Raw genomic sequence first — 24,400 nt, forward strand, 5'->3', positions numbered from 1 at the left:
AGCAGAGTAAGCGCTGACATCCATTTTTAAGTGAATTGTCACTGATTTTGGTTTCTCTTGACCAGTCAGAGTTAGTAAGGAGTTTGGCCAGCTGGGCATTAGCAGCAGAGCAGTGCTGCCAGTCCTCCCAGGACATGATCCTTCTCTTTCATCCCAGCTCTTGGCTCTACCTCTTCTGTTAACCCAGTGGAGATGGTGGGTTGCATTTAGGATGCTACCCTGTGATCCTCAGCAGCAGCCTCCCACAAGATTTTGTTCAGCTGAACTGATGGGCTTCTCTCTCATCCTCTAGATTGCAGTTTTGAAGGAAATACGTACAACAGCTCCATGAAATGGCACCTCCCCAGCAATCCCTGTGTTACATACCAGTGCCAGGTAAGGATGTCATAAAAATCGTGCTAATTTAGTTATAAGCTTTTCCCAGGAAATCCTGAGCCTTCATTTATTCAATCCAAATAACCTGAAATATTTTATGCCCAAAGCAAAATATGGACTTTGCATTTAAAGTAATTTAAATCCACTTAGATGCAGCCAGCTATAACCAAATATTCAGCAGTATAGGTTTTAAATGACTTGAGTACCCCAACACCCAAACTTTGCTGAAGAAGAGGTACACAGCCATGTCATTTCCTGCTGTCTTGGCCTTGAAATAAGTCCTCTTTTCTTCAGCATTTTAAGCCTTTTGTGAGATACAAATTATTTTAGTAATTGGACGCTTCTGTGTGTATGTGTCCATGAGTTTTACCTTTCTTTAAGAAAAACCCACAACAAAATCTTTTTTCCTGGGTTCCTGTACTGTTAACACAGTGGTATTTTTGGTAGCTTAGCTATCTGCAGCCATAACATTTTCAAGATTGTTGCTTGTCAGGCCCAAACCAAGTAATTATGTAGGCAATTTTAGCTTATGTCTGTAAATAGGTCTGCCATTTTTGCTGACAATTTGATCTGGTTTTAACAGTAACACTCAGGCAGCTACTAAGAATGGCAAAGAAGAAATTTATGAGTATGAAGAGCTAGCTTCTAGTAAGAGGAGATGAGAGTTTCAAGGGGTTTTTTCTATTTTTCTTTAAAACTTCTGCTCTGTAAAACCAACTATTTTTTTAAAATAAGTACACTGAGATGACTGAAGCTGGACCAGTATTCTGTATCCTTGAACCTAATGAAAAGAAACTCACTACATGAATTTAAATATGTTGCATGTGGTCAGTTCTTTATTGCCTGTTTCAGTGTCTAATGGCAAAACTGGGTGATTCTGTTTACCCTAGATCCACACATTTAAAAAACAATTTTGCCTTGCCTCAAGCAGCTGTAAGTAGGCAAAAAAGGTAGCAGCTTTTATGCATAGACCCTCACACCCAGGTTTGTTCAGGACTCTTGACTTCTCGAATAAGTACAGGAAATGTTAATTTACTAATACTTATCAGGCAAAATATCAAAGATAAGCGTCTCCCCTCTACAGAACAAGATGCTTTTATCTGTTTACTAAGTCCATTTTCCTCCAATAGGAGACGAAGGAGAATGCCTTGTGTCTGGCCTGTTTTCACCAGAGCTGCATGGCAGATTACTGAGGTTAAGGATTCCTGATAAAGCTGGATTCCTTTCCCTAAGAGGATGCTTGGTTTTTTTCCTGATGCATTTTAAGGCAAATCCCAGGTCTGGAGTCAGGGAGACTGAAGTGGGTCTTTTAAGTGTGGATTAACCTGAATCCTGATACCAGGCAGCAGGTACAGAAAGAAAAGAAGTTTTGAAAGCCAGTGCTTTGCAGCATGTGCTGGGCTTTAATTCTACTGAATGTAATTGTGAAATTTTGCTTGTTAAAGCAACTGCAACGCTAGCAATAAATGTTTCTAATCTGCTTCTTTTTCAGGAAGGAGTGATAGTAGAATCAGAAGTACAGTGTGTTGTTCATTGCAAAAACCCTTCCAAACTCAGGGGAATGTGTTGTCCTGTGTGTCCAGGTGAGATTTCATGGTTAAGATGCTATTCTACATGTGCAACTGTATTTCTAATGATACTCATCATCACCTGGAAGGCTGCCTCTAACTTACTTGTTATACTCAACAACTTACTAAAATGTGGGCTGGTGACTCACAATAAACAATATGACACAAGACTTATTGAACGTGTTTTAATAGAGGACATGCAGACCAGGGGATGCATATGCAATATCCTGTGCTAATATTCACAGGTGTGTTTATGTCATTTTTCAGAGGGTCTGTAAGGTGGGTTTGCATGACCGATGACCATGATTTTGTTAGGAAGGGAAGGATAAGAGTAATCATAAAAAAGGAGATTAACTTATGAAGGGAATGAGAACGGGTTGCCTTTATGAAGCACAGTGGCACATTACCATGCTTTTTAGGTCAATTTGATTTTATCAGAGATTCTGAAGGTAAGCATTGCTCCAGTTGTGATATAATGGATTGATTGTATTTTGATTAGTTATAATATCTGCTAATATCTAGTATAAACTCAGGGAGTTAGAATGAATTATTAAAAAGCAAACAGCCTAAAAAACTGTTTTAAAGGCACTTCTAATGGGAGACTTAGCCTTGCCTCCACTTCATTTTTACAAATTATCTGCTGTAGAAGGATGTTTTCTTTCCCCCTCTCCCCCCACCTCCTCACCACAAAAGACATTTAGGGTTTCTCAAGGATTTGTTCAGGATTTGTTTTCTTCTGAAGTGATCCTCTCTCTACAACTCCCTGAAAGGAGGATGTAGCACGGTGGGGATTGGTTTCCTCTCCCAGGCAACCAGTCACAGAACAAGAGGACACAGTCTCAAGATGTGCCATGGGAGGTTCAGTCTCCCCTGATGATATCAGGAGGAATTTCAGCATGGAAAAGGTTTTTAACCTTGTAATAGGCTGTCCAGGGTGTTGGAGTCACTATCCCTGAAGGTGCTCAAGAAATAACTGGATGTGGCACTTAGTGCCACGATCTACTTGATTAGATGGTAATCAGTCAAAGGTTGGACTTGATATTTTGGGAGTCTTTTCCAACTGAAACAATTCCATGATTCTGTATCAGAGAGGATGGCACGATTTACTTTCATGTTGTTGTACAATGGGGTGTGTTAGGGAGAAAACTCAGCATTCTATCTTGAGCTAAATTTATTCAAATGCTGTTTTCCAGGTTGTGTATTTGAAGGGAGACTTTACAATGAAGGAGAAGAATTTAGGCCTGAAGGAAATAAATGTACCAAGTGCTCTTGTATTGTAAGTATTTGCCTTTTGGCATTGTATCTCCCTCTATGAACTTCAAAAGGCACGTTATTATTGCCATAACAAAGCAAAAAATATAAGGAATCCAACACTATTATGCTTTCTTCTCCTGGAATTCAGGTCTCTGTTGAAGAATTTATGGCATTAATACATTGTATTGCTACAATTTGAGTTTATAATCTTTTCCGTGACCTTATGCTGTATGCAGATGGAGCAGGTTATTTGGAAGAGGGCTGATCTGTTTAATTAGTGGTGCCTTTTTTGTGATAGGATCATGCAGGAGGAGACAGAAATCTTTTTGGCCTTCATCTGTTGATCAGCATTTATTAGATTCTTCCTTAAGCCAAACTTTTCCAAGGATTCCTTTCAACTATATGCAACAAGGGCCTTTGCTCTGAATTACTGAGTGAAAGAATGAGGGTTGCCTCTTGTGGCTGTCCCAGGTGGATTTTTGGCTTGGCGCTTGATGAAAAGGTCATAGCCTGGATTTTATTCTTGACTAGCAACAATATAGAGAGGAAGTAATAATTGTGTCCTTTGAGTAATGAGTGCAGGCTTCTTTTTCACTTCCATTAAGTTAAAAGATAATGCTGTATGAGTTGGGGCAGATAGCTTTGGCTTCCTTTCTGTAATCTGTGAGATGAGTAAAATGCAAAGTTCAAATCGCTCCTTTTGTTGCAATTTGTGGTCTGGTTATCAGCAGAATATGTAAGGCTTTACATTTCAGTAGAGTGCCAAGAAAATATTCAGTACCAGATACAATTCTCCTGCATCATTAAAATAAAATCAAAAAAAGGAGGAGAGAATGGTAGCCTTCAAAAATTAATGTAACTTTACACATATACACGGATTTAATGAACCTGTTGCAGAGTACTTGAACTGTTCTGTGGGGAAAAAACCCTGGTAATCTGCAAAATTAATTTACACTAAGTCATCGCTGCTCCTGCGGAGATTAGGGTGCTACGGTAATTTTTAAAAAAAGTTTTAATCCTGTAATAATGAAAACATGCCATCACACATGTCACAGTGATATATGCCCTGGGCTCCTGCTCTGTTGAATGCCTTCAGTCCCAGTCTGAGAACTCCCTCTGTACTTGGCGGGTCCCTCTCTCACTTCGGCTTCAGCTGTAAAGCAGTACCTTTACACTCTGGCTTTCCTTAGTTATGTTCCTCAGGGTAAGGCAGGTCTCAGTTGTTGAGAAGTCTGTGGAGACCTGCTTGAGTCTTTTTGGGTTCTGCTTTGCTCTTTCATAAGTACTGTACAGATATTGCCTATTGCCCAGTTATTGGTGTACGAACATCTCCTTGATCAGCTTTCCTTTGTTCTCTGACTATCAAAAGCTTCTGTGTGGAGAAGAGCATTGGAGGGAGGCACCTTTACACTGGAGAGCAGTGTAAAGAAGGAAAAAGAATAAAGGGTCACACCTGAAGATCTGACCTTGAGCGTTACCAGTCTCAGCTGTGTTAGAGAAGGGACTGCATCAACTATTGAGAGTCAGAAATTTAAAACCACTTAACTATCCCTTCCAAGAAAGACAGCATGAGTGTTTTGGATGTTAATGACATCTGTATAAAATGTCCAGCTCTCAGATTGAATCCTTCTGACAGCTAAAGAGGTACCTTCTATGTGTAAGCCACACAGACCTTCCTTCTGTCTTTCTGCAGAGCCTTTTTTACCCTCTTGCCAGTCTCCCCCAGAAGTGGAAACTGTGCTAATTCCTATGTGATTTAAATTTGAAGTAAATAAAGGGGGTATCCTCAGGGCTGTGATAGCAGTTTGCTGCCTGCTTTGCATCCATTCCCTTTTGGGAACGGGTCCTCAGTGAATCTCTTATCTAAGCAGTTGGTGGATGGATGTCTTATTTGAAGATACCGATCTAGTCATGCAAAGTGATGGAAACAGGCTTGTGTGTGATGTGCTGTAATTTGTGCAGGCTTAACAGATGGACGGAAGCTCTTCAACCCAAGTTAGATTTCTTCTGGGATTTCAGTCTTTCATGGAAACTTGGCATAGGAAGTAGCACAAACTGATGCTAAGGTATTTTGGGGATATTATACCTTATACATGGTATAAGGATTCCAGCTACTCTCACTTCAGGGTGAATTCTGCATTTTCTTGGGAGCAAGCTCTTCAAATGATGGAGGATTCTGGACTCCACAGGCCATCACTGTCCCAGGGGTAGCTCAAACTTGGGACTACAGATGCCATTGAACAGGAAGAAAGTAAAGAGGGTGGTTTGTTTTCTAGGAGAGATGTAGGGTCGATCTGCTAAGGTTGATCTCACTAAATGTATTAAAATGAGGAATTACTTAAATAAACTATTTTTATTCTTGCAAAATGATGTACCCAGAAGTAAGTACACATCTTCAGATCAGGACTGTGGGAGCAGTCCATTTTTGGACAGCACTTTGGTAGTTCAGGTTTGTGCTATTATCAGCTCCAAATGGTGCCTAGATGGAGCTCCCAAAGAATATGAAATGACTGTTGTTTGTTTATTTGTTTTTACCACATTGTTTGTGTAAATAAGGACATAGCTGGGATCTTGGGAGCTGGGGGTCCCCATCTGGGTGAAGCAGGCTGGCCAACTGCAGGGCTTCCTATGTGTTCCATGGCCTTGGAGGACAAAAAAAGCAATGGCATGGCTGCACCTGGGCAATTCGCTCGGTCCTTACCTGCTGGGCTCTCAACTCATTAACGTGGTTCCTGTTTAACACCACTTGTGGTCCTAGTTATTGTCTACTGAAAACCAGACCTAACCCACCAAACTCATTTCATGGAGGTCAGCGAAACCAGCCATTAACTAATAACTTTTGGGTTGTTACCGAGCCAGGCAGTGCTTGCGGCGGCGAGGCGGAGATGAAAGGCCCTGTATTCCATTACTGCTCTCCTAAGTGAGCTGCTCCTTGGGGCGACTAAGATTTCTTGCTGAAAATGAGAATGTATCACCTCTCACTCAATGCATATTGCCTGTCAGGAGTGAACGCGCTGGCTTTTAATGACTCAGTTTCTCTGGGGAGAGGCATTTGTGTAGGAAAGGTGGACGGGATAATAGGGATCTCCTCGCACCCCGGCTGAAACCCAGCTGTCTTGCACTAATTCATCTGTCTGGCCTGTTCCTGCTTTTCGTGATAGGCCAGTGGCCTGTTCTAGAGAAACCCTGGCTGTTTTCCCTACCATAAGCACCTACTTAAATGAAGGACTGGCTTCTTTAATCAAGTGTTATTTCTCAGATACTACTTTTATGAGGTCGAGAGTGTGTTTCTGCTTGCACAGTAAGAGCACTTGGCTTACATGTTTCCTTTCCTACAGCCTGCATTAAAATAGTCAGACTATGATTATCGTAAATGTTTTCATTTTCTCCTTTGATGTAGCACGTTTGGGAAAAAAATATAGCGGAGGGGGAAGGAGACAGGGCCAGGGAGGGAGGAGAGGAGTTTTGGCAGGAAAGTGACCTTGCGTGAGAGCGGTAACCATGGAGAAGCTTATCTTTAGGTGGTAGTATCCAAACTCATAAGTAGCCCTTTTTGACTCCTTTGAGCGCTGTTACCCAGACCGTGGGCGCTGCGTGTTCCGGCATGCGAGGCATGCGGCCGTGCGAGGCACCGCCACGCTGGGAGCGCGGCCCCGCGGAGACAGCGCGGCCCCGGCTGGCCTTGCTCCACACTCCTGCGGGGACAAGGCAAGCAGACCTGCTTGGGAAATGGAGGCTGGGTTATGGCATTACTGGGAGTGGGAAAAGTTGCGCTGTCCTGCAGAGAGACATGTCCCGGGGACCACCATCAGCAGGGTGGTTACGTGTGACTGGTCCCCAAACAGCATCGTTTAACAAAAGCAATGCTGTCTTCTCAGTTGCTCTTCCAAAATGATTTGAAACAAATAAAACCCAAATACCTGAAAGCAGAGCACAGGGATTGGAGGCTCTTGGAGAGCTGAGTCAAAAAGGAGCCTCTGCTCAATCTCCTTTGCATCATCGGGCTTTTAAACCACTGCTCAGAGGGGTTCAAGATGAGCCCAGCTACTGGTCTGCAGGTGCACTGTGGGTGTGCGTGTGCAGGAAATGTCTTGTCACATATTCCTGCATGCTAGGATACAAATACTGAATAATAAACGTTTTGCACAAAGAAAAGGAAATCACAATGGCAAAATCTGTTTCTAAATCAATGAGTAACAGACATTTCAACTGTGATAAGTAATGAGAAACTACATATGTAAGTGTTTGGATGCTGAGGGTGGAATTAATCTTGTCTAGCTGCAGCTATTCAGAAGTAATATGTCTGAGCTGAACTACTTATCTGGGCTCCTCTTCAGTTAATTCAGAGAGAGAGAGAGAGGTGGGATAGATTACTCTCTGCAGATGCTTATCTTCCTCCACTAACTAGAGGGGGAGCCTACCCAGCTCCTGGCCCCAGAGATGGCTGAAGATAGCCAAGACCGATCCTACCCCTGCAGTCAGCTAGGTGATTAAGCACCCTGATACTGCTTTAAAGGCTTGGCTTTAGCCGGTATTGGGAGCTGCTGGAAAACATTCCCACCACAAAAGACAGTGGGGGAGGTACGCCAGTCTACTGGGAAGCTCAGGGGAACGCGGAATTAAATGTATCCTCAGTGAAGGCTGAGGATAATTCAAATTCAAATTTCCATCCTTATTGCAGTGCCAAATGCTGATCTTCCCGAATTTCCATGTACTTCAGCTGCTTTGATTCAGCTCCAAACTGCAGCAGACACTGTCTGCCCTTACTCTGGAACTAAGAAACAGAGACAAGGAGTTGTAGTGAGGGGTGGAAAAGCAAAGAACTGGTCTTTTGGTAGGAGCAGTGTTCACATCTTCAAAGTCAGTGATATTAGTAAAGTGGCTGGTTTAAGGGTGAGTGCAAATGGAGACCAGGGAGGGCTCAGAAATGGGATGTGGAGGATTGGTCACTGTGTCTCCCTGGGAGTACCCCATAATTTTGTCTGCAGACTTTTTGCAAGGCTATAGAGTTTGGCTTTCCCAGTAGCCTAACAAAAAAACAGTCCTGCAGGTAGGTGAAGTGTGGTTGCAAAGGTGGGTGTGGAAGAGCAAGGACTTGGTATGTGCTGAACTTCACTGAGAAAAATAATGCAGCATGGAGACATAGGCATTCTCCTGTTATTTATATTTTTTTTATCTGATTTTCTTCACGCTTCAAAAGGTATACCTACTTTCACGGGGATTGCACACTACCTGGGCCACATCTAAAATATTTAATTCCTTTAATTTTGGAAATACCAGTGTTTCAAAAAAAATTTGGACATTTAAAAAGAAAAGGTTAAAACCAGTGTGTTTTTTCTTTTATCAACATGCATAGCCATTTAAAATATTTTTTTCTGATTTCTCTCAAAAAACACACCTCTGAGGAAAAGTTAAAAATTATTTTAATAGGAGTCAAGAAACAAAGTTAAAAATAAAACCTAAAAATATTCACAATTTTTCTGAAATAGAAGTAGACTGTGGCATAGCAGTGCAAGTGGGCAGGATTCAGTGTAAATAATTTTTATTCATAAGCACTTCGGATCTTAGAATTTCAGAAACATTTTTCTGTGTCAAGGTCTCATTTCCTCCCTCTGTGGATATTTGACTTTCATCCTACATCTCTCCTACCTGCAGAGCTTCCTAGCTCACCTACTCAGTGTGTGTTCCCAGCTCAGGCTGCAGAAACCCTTCATCATACTTTTAATTTTGGTGAGGATCAAATGAGTCTTTCTATGCAGCAAGAGACTATGCCCTGTTTGGGTGTATTCCCAAGGGAACAGAGGTATTGAGCAGTGCCCTGAAGGTCTAGAATACTCTTTAAGGATCATGGGCCCAGAACACACAGCCTCTTTCTCATATCCCATTCTTCCTTGAAGCCTTTTTTCTTGCCCCTCCTACTCTTCAGGGTTCAGCTCAAATTTGCCTTTTATGCTTCAGCATGGTCCCTGTTCCTCTGGCTGTGCAGAGGAGTCTGCCTCCAGCTGTTCTTCTTTGTCCATCATTTCATATAGGTAGCACTACCCAGTTACTATTTCTGAGATGACACATATGGGCAGCAGTAAAACATGAGTGCCTGTTGTGCTTTGTACTCTAAGGACATGTATTCTGTCCCTGAGTGGAAAAAAAATGTGGAAAAAGAATGTGAAGAAAGATGAAAGCATGATTTAGCAGATTTCTGTGGGGAATTTTTCCTGTCAGAAAACGAGGGTACAAATGCTGAGGAATTGGAGGAAGGTGCTCTAACTTTATAATGCTCTTGTTTAGACAGAGACTGTCTTTCCACTTTTATGATCAAAGATGGTATTGTGATAATGAATGAATTAAGTGATACTAGAAACCACGAGAGACTGAAAGCTTCTTGGGTACCTGAGTGGCCCAAAGGAATGCTGATTAACAATACTCCTGAGCGGGGCATTGCAGTACAGAGAAAAAGTGTCCAGGACTTCTTGTCATTTAAAGGAAATAAATACACAAAGCAGGGTGGATTTTGCATTCCTAAAGCACATAAAGAAAACAATAATGCTGACCACTTTTAAATGGTGATAATAAGGGCTTATACCATGAGTGCATGTTGCTGTTGTTCCTGACAGAAAAGGAACAGAGCTTATGCTGTCAGGTGTCTGTCCCCTGTTAAACTTTTCCTAATTAACAGGCTGAGATTGATTATTCTTACTGAAAAAGAAGAATTAACTACACTGAGCCTTAGCAATAAAGGAGAGTTGTTAACAGGCAGCTTCTGATGAGGGGACTGTTTTTTATTGGTATTGGGGTGCAATGAGGACTGCAAACATCCCTGCTGTATCTCACTCCTTGCAAAGGCAAGGATCTATCTTAGGGTAAAAACAAAGCAGTAAGATGGCAGAAAACAAAGAACCTGGTTAAAGTAAGCAAACAAGCAAAAAAAGAACCTGCTGTCCATCAGGGGATGAAAGGCTTGCACGTGGTTCCAGAAGTGCCCAGTGAAGACAAAGGTTTTATGAGAGAGGCTGTAGCAGTTCTTGTAAGTGGCTTCAAATGGGAATGCGTGTGGCATCTCATGGGAACGCTTGTGTGCAGAATTGATTTGGGTCTAAAAGATTCCCACAAATTGTGGTCGGAAGCAGTGAAAGCAATAGCTTGTCAATTAACAGGGCCTTTGTTTGCCAAACATTTTATGGAGAGTCCAAGACCCTTTTGGCTGGTGGTACAATGAAGGGAAGGCTGAAAAGAGTAAGAATGCTTGGCTTTCGTGTTTGTCATCCTTTCAGTTTAAATAAACTTGGATATTGCAGGTTTGGGGCTTGTTATCGGAAACAATAGTTAATGATTTTAAACTTGCACACAGCCCTGTGTCCTTAGACAAGATGGTTTAGTATACACAATCCTGGTAAATGAATTTACATGAGAACTTAATTAACTGCATGGCACCTACTTGCTTTCCTCTCTCTGATGTCAAATGCAAAAAATGAAATAAGAATAAAGTGTTGGAGACAATATATTGTTACATCCGGGCCTTTAGTTTTTATCATAGAATCACGGAATTTTAAGGGGTTGGAATAGACAGAGGTAATTTAGGTCATTTAGTCCCACCTCCGCTCCCACTAGACCAGGTTGCTCAAGACTTTATGCAACCTAGTTTTGAATGAAAATGCATATTAGCTCAGCTGGCTACAGCTAATAACACCAAGGTTGTGGGTTTGATTCCTGTATGGGGTATTCACTTAAGAGCTGGAGTCAATGATCCTTGTGTGTCCCTTCCAACTCAGATTATTCGGGAATTCTGTTATTTTCCACCCCTCTTTCTTAAGTCTGACCTTGTATCACTTTGGGTATTTAATTATTTTAGTTAATAATGTTATTGGTGTTGACATTGTTCATATTTAATATATTTTGTAGAAGATGTAAAGTGAAACTTGGGATCAATAAGTTTGAATTGCTGTTGAGCTCTAGTGTGGTTGCTGAATTCCATTTTGACTTACTATCACTCCGCCTAAATTCTCTTTGCTCTTTCTACTGCATCCTACAGCATTGTTTTTGTTTTCTGTTCTCGAAGCATTTTGTGTTGATAAGGGAGTAAGTTTCCAACTTTAACTGATAAACTAGTCTCCAGCTGGGATATGTGATAAATTAACATTTTTAAAAACAAACCAGTTGTATTGAAAGGATGGCTAAAGCTCCTTGGATTCCATCAACTTTTTAAATGTTAGCAAAAATGCTTACTGTTTTTGCCTTATTTAATGACTGGACACAAACACATTGGATAGTCAAGGGGAGTAAAATGATACCCAGCAAATTATTTTCAGGACTGTGACAGGCTGTAACTTTTTCATACAATGCATCCTGTTAGGCTGAGAGCAGAATAGGCAGAATAATTCATTGGCTGTCAAAATAGACATGGGAAACAGAAAAGGAAAAAAGAAAGTGCTTTGAGACATGACAGTGATTTACTCCTTCGGGTTTAACCTGTCAGAAATAGAATGTGACTAGGTGCTAAACTATCAACATCCTTGGTACTCTGCTGTGGGTACATCAATGTGAAGGCAAGTTGCAGAAATCCTCGCAGGCAGCAAAGGGTCAGGAGTGGGATGTAAACACCCAGCTTCCAGTGTGGGTGCCTGAATATGAAAGGTGATGCCTTCAAAAGCTTTCTAACTCTAGCCATAGAAAGTGCCTCAATGTCAGCTTTCTTCCAGGAAGTTCCACTCCCACGGTACCTAAACTTCTGTCCCAAACATGACTAGAACACCATTAAACTTAACAACTCCAAGGTTCATTGAAAACCCAAGCAGTTTTCAGCTCTCTGCCAGAAGCTTTGTAATGAAGCATCGAGATTTTCTACAGAAAGCAGATGTGTGTGTGTGTGTGCATGTGCTGGGTTTTTTATTTTATTTTATTTTTTAACTGGAGTTACTGGCATTACTTGTTATTTTGTGCTACAATCATTGGCATGGAAATTTTTTTATTGCCCCTACTTGGGTGTCAGAGTCGGTGCAATTGAAAGACCAGATTTCCAGTGCTCAGATCTCATGTTTGAGGCATTGGAGCCCAAAAGGATTTAAGTAGCTTGCGTGCTTTGTATGGTTCCTTTTCCCTTTTCCCTTTTTTCTTTTCTTTCTCCAGAACACAGCATCAGGAATTTTCTGAGAGTAGGACAGAAGCTAATGTGCCTTTGCCAAGAGAATCCTTCTTCACAGGAAAAAACAGAGCCGATCTCAACTCTGAGAGCATAACAATGAGGAGAGTCTTGTTCCTTTTACTACCCTCTGCCTTGCACCCATACATTCAATATGCTCAACAAAAATTTGAAAATTAGTTAATGCACGTGAAAATAATTAACTGCAAGAAGTGTAAGGATTTTCTGCTTTTCAGTGCTCAGTCTGTTCTCTGCCCTCTCTCCTAGGAGCAGCATAACTTTTGCTCTCCTGGATGCAGATGAATAGCAATTCTTCCTAGCAGTCTCAGTTGTTGATGTACTATTTATTCTTTCAGCAGCCAGCTGAACTGCCCTGCTCCCTGTCTTTTGAGGTCAGTTTTTTAAATTCCGAAAGGTTCCTGCAATTACCATTCCTCCCCCATCTAGGTTTTTAGTGCTGCACTTAAGCAAGTATGTGTATGTCTGGGATGATGCAGGGAGGGAAAATTCCATGTTTATTATATCTTCTACTCTCCTGCTTTTTGTAGTTGACAGGCACATGTAAAATCTCCTATCAGTAGTACTTGCACAGCATCTGCTGTGACTTTTTCTCTTTTGACTGTGAGCCTGATTCTAACTTTGTGAGCATTTTATAAAGTAGCTAAGTGGGAATAGGGCCCATAAAAGTTGATACCTGGTGGAAACCAAGCCAGGGAGGCATTTTCTTTCCCCATGGTGGTGTTACATTCCTTGTGGTCTGCAGTAATAGCTCTGCCTCCTGAAGTATGGGCTGTGGGGTTTTACTCCATGTTCAAATTGCCATCGCTTGAAGGTTTAGCACTGTGGTATTTGGAGGACACATTTCGCTTCCTGAGTATTCAGCACAGCAGAGGTAACAGCAAGTGATTATATAAAATGAGGAGTAAGTTACAGGCTAGTTTGAGGAGGGAGAAAGATGGAGGGAGAAGAAACATGCCTGTACATCCACAGAAGTATAACCTGTGTAACACATTTGCTGCCATTCTCCTGAGAATAGCATTTTGCAGTGTTTCTCTGAGTCAGATAAGAGGCTAATGAGGATACTGTTAATATATCTAAAGGTATTTTTAATATGACCAAAGAGACTTTTTGCAGTTTTCATAATGAGTGCCTGTTTCTATTTCTAAATATCTTATCCATGTGCCTCTCATTGCTGAAAGTCTCTGGGAAATCCTTTATCTCAGACTTTCTTCAAACTTATGGAAAGGTGGCTAAGTTCCCAAAGTACCCTTGGATTTGACTTGCTTGTTCCCTGATATTGGTCTTCAGACTCCAGTGTGTAACCTGGTATACTCGGATTATAATAAGTTTTTGATTCCTTGTCTGATTTTTCTTGTAGGGCAATGGGTCCCAAACAGAGAGGATGTTCCCTTCTCAGCATGTAACAAGGTTTAGCAGAAGGGAGCCAAGTCATGCCTGGGGAATAATTTTGTCCTTCATGATGTGGTGGTTGCAAAATAATGTGTGAAGCACACGGTGCTCTAAGGGAGCAAGCAGGGCTCAAACTGGCTGGCACCCTGGAGCTGCTACAGAAAGAAAAGGTGCTGGATTGCCCAGGAAAACCCAGAGATATCCAGACAGTACAGAGATTAAAATCCATAATTTCCAGCTCCCCACAAAATCCTTCATCTCTCCTTCATTTTGAGCTCTACCTTTTTAAAATACTTATATTTATTAAGGTAGGAAAGCATGCATAAGATATATCCTGGAAGTGGCCAGATGAAAGCAAAGGCAAAAAAAGAATTAATAATTTCTGATATACAGGATTTATAAGGTATTTGTGCTCTTGCAAACAAAGTAAACCAGTCATGATGGGAGTAGGAGCTTTAAGTCAGTATCATAAAAATGATTCTAAAATCTCATTTGAAGTTCATATCAACTTTGATCAGATAGCAGATTTCTCCTAGGGATGACAATTGCCCACAGAAGGAAAACTAAAATAAAACATAGCATACCACACATGCTTAGTCAGAATAGCCTGAAATATTCATATCTGGAATGCCAACAAGCATATTTGTGGTTAAACTACATACTATTAAATTAAATTAAATACTATTAATTCAAAATTATTTAAGCACACAATCTCTGGGTAGTGTATAATACGAAATGCATTAACTCTGCTTCCCCATTTCCCCAGTGCTGAACAGGAATTTGAATGAAATTTAGTCTTCTATGATAACTTTCAAAATTACTGGTTTAATAAATCAGAACCAGTATGTTGAAAATGTGTAGGAGTTTGACAATTTGTCTTCAACAGCCGTAATACCAGAATGAGGATGTGTCAGCCCTATGAAATATTATCAAGATGTTTCTTTGCAGTCTGTTGACAGAAATGAAGTTGCTGGAGTTTTTTTAGCATTCAGGGTTTCAGCATTTCAGTGCAGGAATGAAAGCAATGAAAAGAAACAGGATGGAAATTTTTTTAAATGATAACTTATGATTGTGCTCTTAGTTTTGAATTTGGCTCCAAAATCTATGTGTCTTCAAATAAGACAGTGATGAATTCCACCACCTCATTCTGAAATGAGAAAGTCTCTACAGCTCTGGCTTTGAAATGCTGGTGCTTATAGAAGTTTCTTCTAGTCCTTTTAAACCAAATTTCATTTAGACTCCATGTCTCCTCCTTTTATCTGAATTAAACAACGCTGAACTTAAAAAGTTACAAATATTTAAAAGAATGTGGTTTTCCATGATAAAATTGAGATAACTTTGTTCATAAAAATGGAATCCAGAAACCAAGTTGGATGGGATAAAAATGAGGAACTAATTATGTCCACTGCATAATTTTATCACCTATTGCTAGTGCGCTGTCAAAACAGCAGACTGCTGTCTTTGGAGATGACTATGTGCTATCTCTAAATTTTGAAAAACAAACTGGTTTTTGTGTAATCCCACACAACCCACGATTTCCTGGTTTAATTAGGTTCATTTCAGTAGTGCTAACTCAGAGACATATTGAGTCCTGTGTTTGTTAACTTACTGTTTTGATACTCAAGAGCAAATACTGGCAAGCTTTACCTTAACATCCTGCATAAAGGCTTGGAGGCCAAATGGAAAGTTTCATCTAAATGGATTGTTTTGCCATATCGAGAAAAAGGGATGTGAACGGGGTGGGGGGAGGGGGGAAGTGGTGGTCGTGGGGAGAGGTGTCATTAAAAAAAATTCTTTCTTTCGTTCTTTCAACCTTTTCTTGTTCTTTTGTTCTTTCTTTTTTTCTTGTTCTTTATTGGAACAGCCCCAGAGGCACGGAAAAGGCGGTGTGGGTGGGTCCCTCTGCGCACGTGTGTGTGTGTGTGTGTATCTGTGTCTTCCAGCCTGTTTGCGCGAGGCCCTGCGCTTGTGTGCAGGGCCCTCGGTGCCCTTGGCCGCGTGTCCCCAGGGGTCCCCGTGTCCCCGGATCCTTGTGTCCCGTGGGATGCCCGTGTCCCTCTGCGCTCCCCGTGTCCCCGCGGGTCCCGCGCCCCTCGGTGGCTGGGTGCGCGTTCCCGCCCCGCCACCAGGCGGCGCTGCCCGGCGCGGCCCCGCGGGGCGCGCGGGGTCTTGGCGCTGTTGTCCAGCGCCACCTGGCGGCCGCGGGAGGAGAGGGCCCCGCTCCGCAGTCCCGGCGCGTTTCCAAGGGGCCGCCTGAAAAAACAACATGGAAACCTGCTTGTGATAGCAGATTTTGTGAAAAAGACCAGGAGCCGTAAAGTGAGAAGGAGGTCAGAGAGGTGAAGCCTGTCGAGTGAAGAGTGACCTGTTAAGATGGGTGATGATGATCCCACAGGGACTTGGCAGGGTCACCTCAGCCACACCTCGGTGGCTCAGCCCGAACCAGGGCACACATCGCACCAAGGTGTGCCTGAGATCCATAACCAAACAGCAGGGAGACAGCAGGCAGGGGAAATGGGCACCAAGTGATCCCCCTGGGCCTGGTGGAGCACTGGGCCGTCCATGTGGGGAGGAGAGAGTTGAGCCTGGCCTGCCACCCAGCCTGGCCCAGGGGCGCTGACCTTTGCCAGCAGCACAGGGAGCTGCAGAAGGGGATGTTTGATGCAGAGTGATAAAGAAGGAGGAGTAGTTACCCCTTGTGACAATAACTTACCAGCAGAAATGCACTGTGAAGGGCTACAACGGCCTGGTGGGCTGCCCTTGAGTTCAGCAGCTCCTAAGCAGAGAAATGGCCAACTATGACTAACTGGGCAATTAATAACAGACGTTTAATAGGAGCCATATTCAGAGATTCCAGCAGCTCTTTTTCTGCAGGCAGTGAAAGCCTGATTTAAATATAATTCCTAAGAACCTGAAAGTACTTGACCCTTTTTTTCTGTATGAGCTGACTTCCCAGCTGGTGGTGTTCCTGTGTGTATATTTGTGCTAGTGAGGCCTTTTACGAGTGCTCCTGTTCTCTGCTTTTGCCTCTTCCCATCACCATTTCTCTGGTAATGAAACTCAGGTCAGCAGGGTAAAATTGTTGGATTTGATTTCTGGTGACAGTGCAGTTTTTGAAAGAAACTTTTCATATACAGATTGATTAAAAACTGGCAATACTGGAACAACAGGCATTAACTTATGGCTTTTGGTTTTCAGCCTAATTAAAATTATACGAGAATACAAAGGAATGAGACCTGAACAGTTGTGCTCTGCTGAGGAGAAAGGCAGTATTGAGTGGGAGGCCAATCAGCTGCAAGTGCTAAGTTGGAGTTGTTATTTACTATCAGAATGAAGATAAATGAAATCACCAGTCATTAACTCACAGTGTGTAAAGAGCTCTGAAATGCCTTTCCACACATGCAGACTCCCAAGGGGCAGCTGCCGCCTCTCTGCCTCCTTGCAGAGGATGTTAACAGGATGCAACAGCTTTGCTGCAGGGTTATCCACACTTGACATACTTTCTCTTGGGCTAATTTGATGGGTAAGGTGTGCCCAGGCAGGGAAGCAAGCTAAAACCAGCATGGATGAGCAGGTTCCTAGGCAGAGGGCTTGACTTAGGAGGTGGTGGCTGATCAGTGGGTGGGTCAGCTGGTCAGCGTTCACATCACCACTGAAGTCACCATCTAGGGGACAAATTTAAACTAGAACCTTAAACTCGATGATACTTCCATTATTGTAAGTCTGGGAAAGATTTAAGGGACTGGAGGCATTTGCAACCACCTGGAAAACAGAAAATGATTTCTTGGTGATGGGCTTTCCTCTTTTAGACCTAAGGGGGAGAGTGCTGGAAGGCACTTACTCCTCTTCTTCTCTCTGGTGAGTTAGCAGGACGATCCACCTCATGAAGTAAGTAATTAGGAGTGCCTGTTCAAAGTACTTTTAAAATTTAGAAGCCTATGCCCTTGTAATTCCCATTCACATTTTATTTCCCTTGCCTTTGATGTGAAGGGCCTGGGGATGGTAGCAGACATGTAGAATAAAGAGTAGACTTTTTTTTTTCCTTTTTCACTTTCCTTTCTCTCCTTTTCACTCTAGCAGAGAATGTCTTGCTAATCCTGGGAAGAAGCACCCTCATGAATTTCTCTGGGGGCAGCTCTGGCTGCCATGTGCTTGACTTTTCACAGGGAGACAAGAAGGTTGTTTATTTTGAGTCATCACCAATTCACTCGCAATTGAATATTTAAAAATAAATATCTCGGCTACTTAGCCAGTGTCTTTGTGTTCATTAGGACTCCTGTGGACATCTTTCCATTGTGCCTGCTGCTACAATAACTTGTTCAGGTGCTTTGTGTATCTGAATCCTCTCTTTGCTTGTTCAGACATAAGGATTGACAGATTGAGGCAGAAGAATGGTTCATCTGGGCATGTGTCTTGTCTCCGGCACTTCCTATAAGGAGGTGTTAATTTAATATTCTTCCTAATACAATTTATCAAGTTTTATCACCATTTCTTCAGTTGACTGTAAGAGATGCTGAGGCCAGGAATGTGGTGATTAAAAAGCATAGTAAAACTGTTAATTACAGAACCTTGGGTAGGCCAGGTTGACTTCATCCCTGTAGCATTACATAGAGCCCCATCATGCAGTAAGCAGAGATCAGAGGGTCAAAGGCATTTTAGGGTTGGATATATTTAGAAGAAATGCCACAGGTTTGGCTCTAGGCCATCCCACTCCCCTGAGAGAGCACAGTGGAAGGTTGAGAGGAGGAGGCCAGTGCTGTGTCATGCAGCAGAAGCCACAGGCTCTCTTCAGGATGAAGATGGAGACTGGCTTGATTTAGAAGAAGAAAAGGTGCCTGAAACGTTAAGGCAGATGAAGGAGGTAATTTGTTATTTACTAAATGTTTAATCATGCATTTGGGGTTTTGTTGTTTGTTTTTTGTTTTTTTTTCTCCACTACTGCTATAGCCTGTGCTTTCAGTACACACACTTTCTTAACCCTTGTTTTCTCTTGCTGGTAAGGTTGCTTCTGACTGATGTGGGACATATGTACTGTACAGTGGTGTCCCTTTAACTGGGATATTAGAATGCTCTTAGTAACTACTAGCTTTCCAATGAGCTGGTGCAGTGTGGCCAGAGCATAGCAGTGAGCACCTTCCTGGGTCACCTACGGAGATGACATTCCAAGAACAAGGAGAGGAAGAAGTGCATTCCGGTAACTAGCAATAACTGAGAAAACTCTGCTATATGGCCTGCTTTGAAAAGCACTTATGCTTTTAAAGAGAGAATGTGACATACAGATGTTGGACTACCATTAAATAGCTACAAATGAAAACTGGACAAACATGACAAGTTCTGGTAGCTTGCATCCTGTGAGCAGAGCATTGCCTCATGTTGAAGGAGCAGGATTAAAAGTTCTCTATGAACTTTGAGTTTAACTGTGGGTGATGGAACACATTATTTGTAGATTTACCAATGGGATAAATGATTTTGTGCTACTTCAGTGATAGCTCTAATGATGAAAAATTTTGGGAAGTGGGGAAGGTCTGTATGACTCAGCTACAGCTATATCCCTGGACTGGTAACACTTCTGGGGAAAATGGGCGTTTGGCCAGCCAAGCTTAAGTATGATCTCACCTTCCACTGGGACTGCCTGTCCTGCTTTCTTGAAAAGCATCTGTATGCAGGACCTATTCACAGTGCTCTTTCCTTAGTTGTGGCTTGTCCTGTTGGAGACAAAAGAGGAAGCTTGATCTGGCTTCACACCTTATCCTTTCTCCCCACATGAAGGCAGGCAAAGAGCCAGCAGGAGAGCCGCAAAATACATTTCAAGCTGGAACATTTTATCTCTATGCATTTTCCCAGGAAGCATGGCTTTTCCCTTTTCTTGCAGTATTTTCATGGTACTGAACATTGTCCATTAATATGATATCCTTGAGAACTGTCAAAAATAGAACACTCATGTGAGTTGCACGATTTATTTACCTTCCTCTGAAACATGGAAAAGTCTCAAAAACACAGGAAATGTATTAGAAGAACGAATCATTACACTGAGGAATTTGGTGAAAGAATGGTTACTTTTTTTCCCCTGCTGCTCCTTCTGCAAATCAGACCATTAGGAACAATGGCAGAGGTGTATTCAGCCAAGCATGGAAAAAAAACAGAGCAGAAGTGTGTTTGTGTTTCTCTGCTGGTAGAAAGCACATAATTTCTGTGTAATTTGCAATGGTGGAAAGGGAACTGAGAGAGGCTTCGAGCTATGCTGTACTGAGCTGGAGGGGAGGCAGGAGGTGAACAGGCTGAAGTGCATTTACTTGGGAAGTTGAATGGGATTTGATGGAAGTTGTAGTGAAGCAGCCAGAGAGAAGAAGTGACTTCTTATGTTCTCAGGCAGGAACTCCCTCCCCAGACAGTTGTTTGAAAACTTTGTTGGCTAATGAGAGCAAGAGACTCTCTCATTGATGTCATTAGACTAGGAGAGCCTAAAGGCATCACCAGTAGGAATGTGTGAGTTGGAGTAAAATAAGAATTGATTGCACCTTGGAGCGAAATAAACTACTGTGAGACACAGGCAGTGTTAGTGGTGATTTCATGCTGGGTGAAGCCAGCAGTGCCTGGGAGGCATGAGAATAGGGTATTTCCAGGCCAGAAAGATTCATGATAAGCACTGGGTGGTGTTCCCCTTCTACCTGACACTGCTCTTTCTGTAACACAGTTTACATTCTCAGGTGGGATTGACATGACACTCAAGGTCTGCTCTAGGGCTTTGAATTTCCAAATTCTAGAATTCTCTGTGTATTAGCCAACATCATTCAGTTGTGGTAGTGCTTCTCTCTGCATGATGCAGGGTGTACATGACACAGTTAGCTGCGTCTAAGAGGCTTCCAGATCATCCACACTTCAGAGTGTGCCCCAGACAGTTTGTAAGCAATGGCTTTGGTTGTGTATGGGACAGCTGCTTGATAACTTACATAATTACTGGGTGGAAAACAACTTTAAGAACCAGACCAGGTGTTATGTTCTTTAGGAAAGGAGTAGTTTGAGGTAATCACATTGTTATTATCCAACATTTATACAGTACTGGTCGTGCTAAACAGTCATATGGAGTATTATCCTAGGTGTTGTTTCCTCTCAGGTTCTTTCCTGGCTCATTTACATGAAACTTGCAATAAAAATAAGTTAGTGTGCTTGATGCTACAATGTACTCAAGTTAGCTGTTGATATACAAAGGAATCTAGCCATGGTAACACAGACCATTGCATGGGCTATTTTACACTGTGGACAAAGTACTTAACTATAGCCAAGGTACTTAGTGAAGGAGCAGATACTTGTATAGTGTGCAGATGAGCCTGTGGGAGAGAGCATTTTTCTTTGTGAAAGGAAACCTGGGCAACAGACAGATGTTCGCTTTGCAGGCAGCTGTGCTGGTTAAAATGTTACCATACCCAGATGCTCGATATTCCCATCTTGCATATGTTCCTGTCTCCTGAGTTCTGCCAGTGGAAGGGAGCCAGAAAGCACTTGCTAAATGAGCTCCAGGCAAAATCAGCTGCAGAAGCTCAAGCAGCTGGTATAGGTGGCTTGAGATTACCTGACCACGTTTTCCTGAAGCTCCTAAACTTGGCAAACTTTTGAGGATGGGATAGCATTCAGCTGGCAGTGTTCAGATCTGGAAGACATCCATCAGCTGGTGGTCTTAGAATCACAACTGCAACCCTTATTCTTGCTTATCCCTTCTCTTGTGTTGGTCAGGAATGAGGTAAATGTTTTATACCATCTTCATGAGCCTTACATTTTTGAATTGTAGGAGGCTTTATTCAGGTAATGAATCTCACTCAGACCTTCTCCAATTTATTTCCCGGTTTTAGGTCTCTCTGTAAGATTAAAATTCAGTTCTTGTTCCTTACTTCCATCACTCAAAGCAAAACTGGAATGAGAATCCTGAGCTGGCCCAGCACTGCGTGTGGAGGACCTTGCAGAGATGGGGTCATGGAGAGGCTGATTTTGCTTGCTTTGTTTGACGCTGGGAGTTCTTACCTGAGCATAGTATGAGCCAAACTCATCTACATTCAGCCTCCCCTCCAGCAGAATGAATAGATGCCTCCTGGAAAAGAGTGGCAGAACCAGCTTGTGGTTCATTGCTATGGGCATTTGGAGGTTCTCAACAGAATTCTGCTGTGTGCAGGGAAAGCTTTTTTCTAACGAAATTTAGAGATTCTGGCCACCTCCCTGAAGCTGTCTAGTCATCTTGCCTAACTTGACTCCTAGGGAACAAGCAGCTGAGTGAAAGCAAACAAGGTCTGTTGTGGCATCAGGGAGAGAGGACTCAGCTGGGGCTTGCTCCAGCACAGAGAGGGAAGGGGAGAGCATCATAGTATTATAATTGGTGCTGAAGTCATGTAAAGCAGGAAAAAAAGGAAGAAAAAAGAAGCATAATTCAGACCTGTCTTGATTTAATAAGATTATTATGGAATAGACTGACTCTGTTAGAATTTGCCAGAATAAAAGCAAAGGGGAAAAAAAAAAAAAAAAAAAAGAGAAAGAAAAAAGCACAGTTACCATCTATCAGGTTAGAAGTGTGTAAAAATTACATGAGGAGTCCAGAGTTTGCCTCAGATGCAATAATGGCCTCATTCTCTAGAGTGATAACGTGACTGATTATCCTTCCTTGCTTCCTCTTAGAAAGAAGGGAGGAAAAAGAAAAAGAGAGAATAGTAATACATCTCCTGTTTCTAATGCTGATATGCAATCCAAAGGGATTTGAGCCAACTTGGAGTGCTCTTTGAAACCAGCAGTAAAATTAATTAAGAAAGTTTGAGAAGGCTACAGATAGGAGGGATAATACAGAGAAGATTAGCTTTGAAGAGCAGCCCTTCCTAAGCAAGTGTTTCACATTTGGGTAGAGGATGAAATTGCTAAATAATCCCTTTCTCTGTACAATTTTTTTGGTTGCACCTGATTGTTCGAAAAAAGTGAGTTGAGGGGGAAGGTCTCACATGGAAATTGTAGTGCTGTTATCTAGAGTGATATATTGTCTTCTGTGTCTTCACTTTAATGACAATTCTCTTGCTTCTGGTCCATACACTTACTTAAATGACATGGAAAGAATAGACAGTATTTTGAGGGATGCTACTGGTAGGAGTTTCTCTTCATCCTTACTTTGCTGTTTCTACTGCCTTTATGTGTAAGGACTGAGCTGTGTCATATCTGTGCCAAATAGAGAGCCCTATGCTGCCTCTTCTAAGACACCTCTCTTGCTTATGCTGTCTCAGAAACACCTGGGACAGAGTGGGCATCTTTCCTTCAAAAACAGAGTAGATTTCAAAATAGATTTTGAGTTGTTTTTCTCTTGGGTCTTAATTAGTGCTGGGGCAGACAGTTTGTGCTTACAAGTTACCATCTGAACAACCTTATTGCATGATTTTTACAGAGGTCTTGAGAGAAAGGAAAGTCTCAAAGTTGAAAATGACCTTTTTGTCTAATCCTGTTTTCTCAATACAAACCAGGGCTTGCAAGTGTACAGGATTTGGCAGAGCTGTGCTCACGCTTCCAAAAAGTTCAAACTGACCTTTTTTCTGCAATCTGAAAATGCATGAGCGAAAAAACATTTTCTCCTAAAGAAATCATAAAAATATTTTGAAAATAAAGTCCCTGCAGAGTCTTTGAACCACAGACAAAATGGTGTTGCCAATCAGACTCCCCTGGTGTTACTGAAAAAATACAAACTTAATGTCAGTCAGAATAACTTTTCTTTTACATTATATGCATGATCAATCCTAATAATTAAGAGTTCAGGAATATTAAGCATAGCGAATGGAAAAAGTGCTTGTCCCCCACAGAAAATAGTGAAATAGAAAATCCTTAGCAAAGGCTGCTGTAGAATCAGTTTAATTTGGACACAGAATTGCAGAGACCTCATGCAGACCTCACTTGGCAACTCTTAGTTTCTTCAGTCTTCTGTTTCTATAATTGCTATTTTTAGCCCCATCTGTAAAAATATGTTTTTGCCAAGGAGCAAAGGCAGGATAAATTGCAGAAAGCTTGTAAGCAAACAAAGAGATCACAAGGCTTACAGGACAGTCACAGTTGCAGTTTTGTTAAGCTGCTTCCCATTTGTTCCCTGGTTTTGTGTTACCTATTTTGATAATAAGGCTGCCCAGGCTAGAACTTAGTTTTTAAGCTTCTTTGCTTATGCTGAAAGCCTGCAGCACATTGTTTGTATCTTTGTAAATAAATTACTTACTCTTACAGGAGAAGATCTGCACTGCCCACTCCAAGGAAAAACTGGGAACATTTTGTTAGTGCTATTAGAGATAGCACTTTGTACAAAGTGCCCCTATAGTGGATGTGGGCAGCCTGAAGTTCTCAGCTCATGGTCTGCTCTTTCCGAGATGTATTGCCTCGGCACACTGCCGTGCTGAGAGGTCAGTGTGGCCTGCAGGCAAGCCAGAAGCGATGTCTCATCTCTAGCCAGCTCAAATTGTTGAAATATAGAGATTTGTCAGCACCTTTCTCTGCAACCATGCTGGAGAGGTTTTACTGTCACTGAAATGTTTAGGATAACAACCTGAGCGTCATCTGAATAAAAAATATCTGGCTGTGGAGAGCAGCTACTAGTTAGGGTAGGACAGCTTTTGGTTATTCAACAGAGGCATTTTTTGTGCAGTTGAATAGAACACCT

The 24,400-nt window shown here is 42.0% G+C and overlaps 1 protein-coding gene across 1 annotated transcript in view; it reads left to right on the forward strand.

Moving 5' to 3' along the window:
- Positions 1–24,400, forward strand: part of BMPER (BMP binding endothelial regulator) — a 148,413-nt gene that overhangs the window by 35,589 nt on the left and 88,424 nt on the right. The window contains exons 4-6 of the mRNA XM_041466656.1: positions 293–375; positions 1,868–1,958; positions 3,137–3,219. Coding sequence (XP_041322590.1) covers positions 293–375; positions 1,868–1,958; positions 3,137–3,219 — 257 coding nt within the window. The remainder of the gene's footprint in view (positions 1–292; positions 376–1,867; positions 1,959–3,136; positions 3,220–24,400) is intronic.

This window comes from Pyrgilauda ruficollis, unplaced genomic scaffold (assembly GCF_017590135.1).
Source record: "Pyrgilauda ruficollis isolate IOZ18807 unplaced genomic scaffold, ASM1759013v1 scaffold2, whole genome shotgun sequence".
Taxonomy (NCBI): domain Eukaryota; kingdom Metazoa; phylum Chordata; class Aves; order Passeriformes; family Passeridae; genus Pyrgilauda; species Pyrgilauda ruficollis.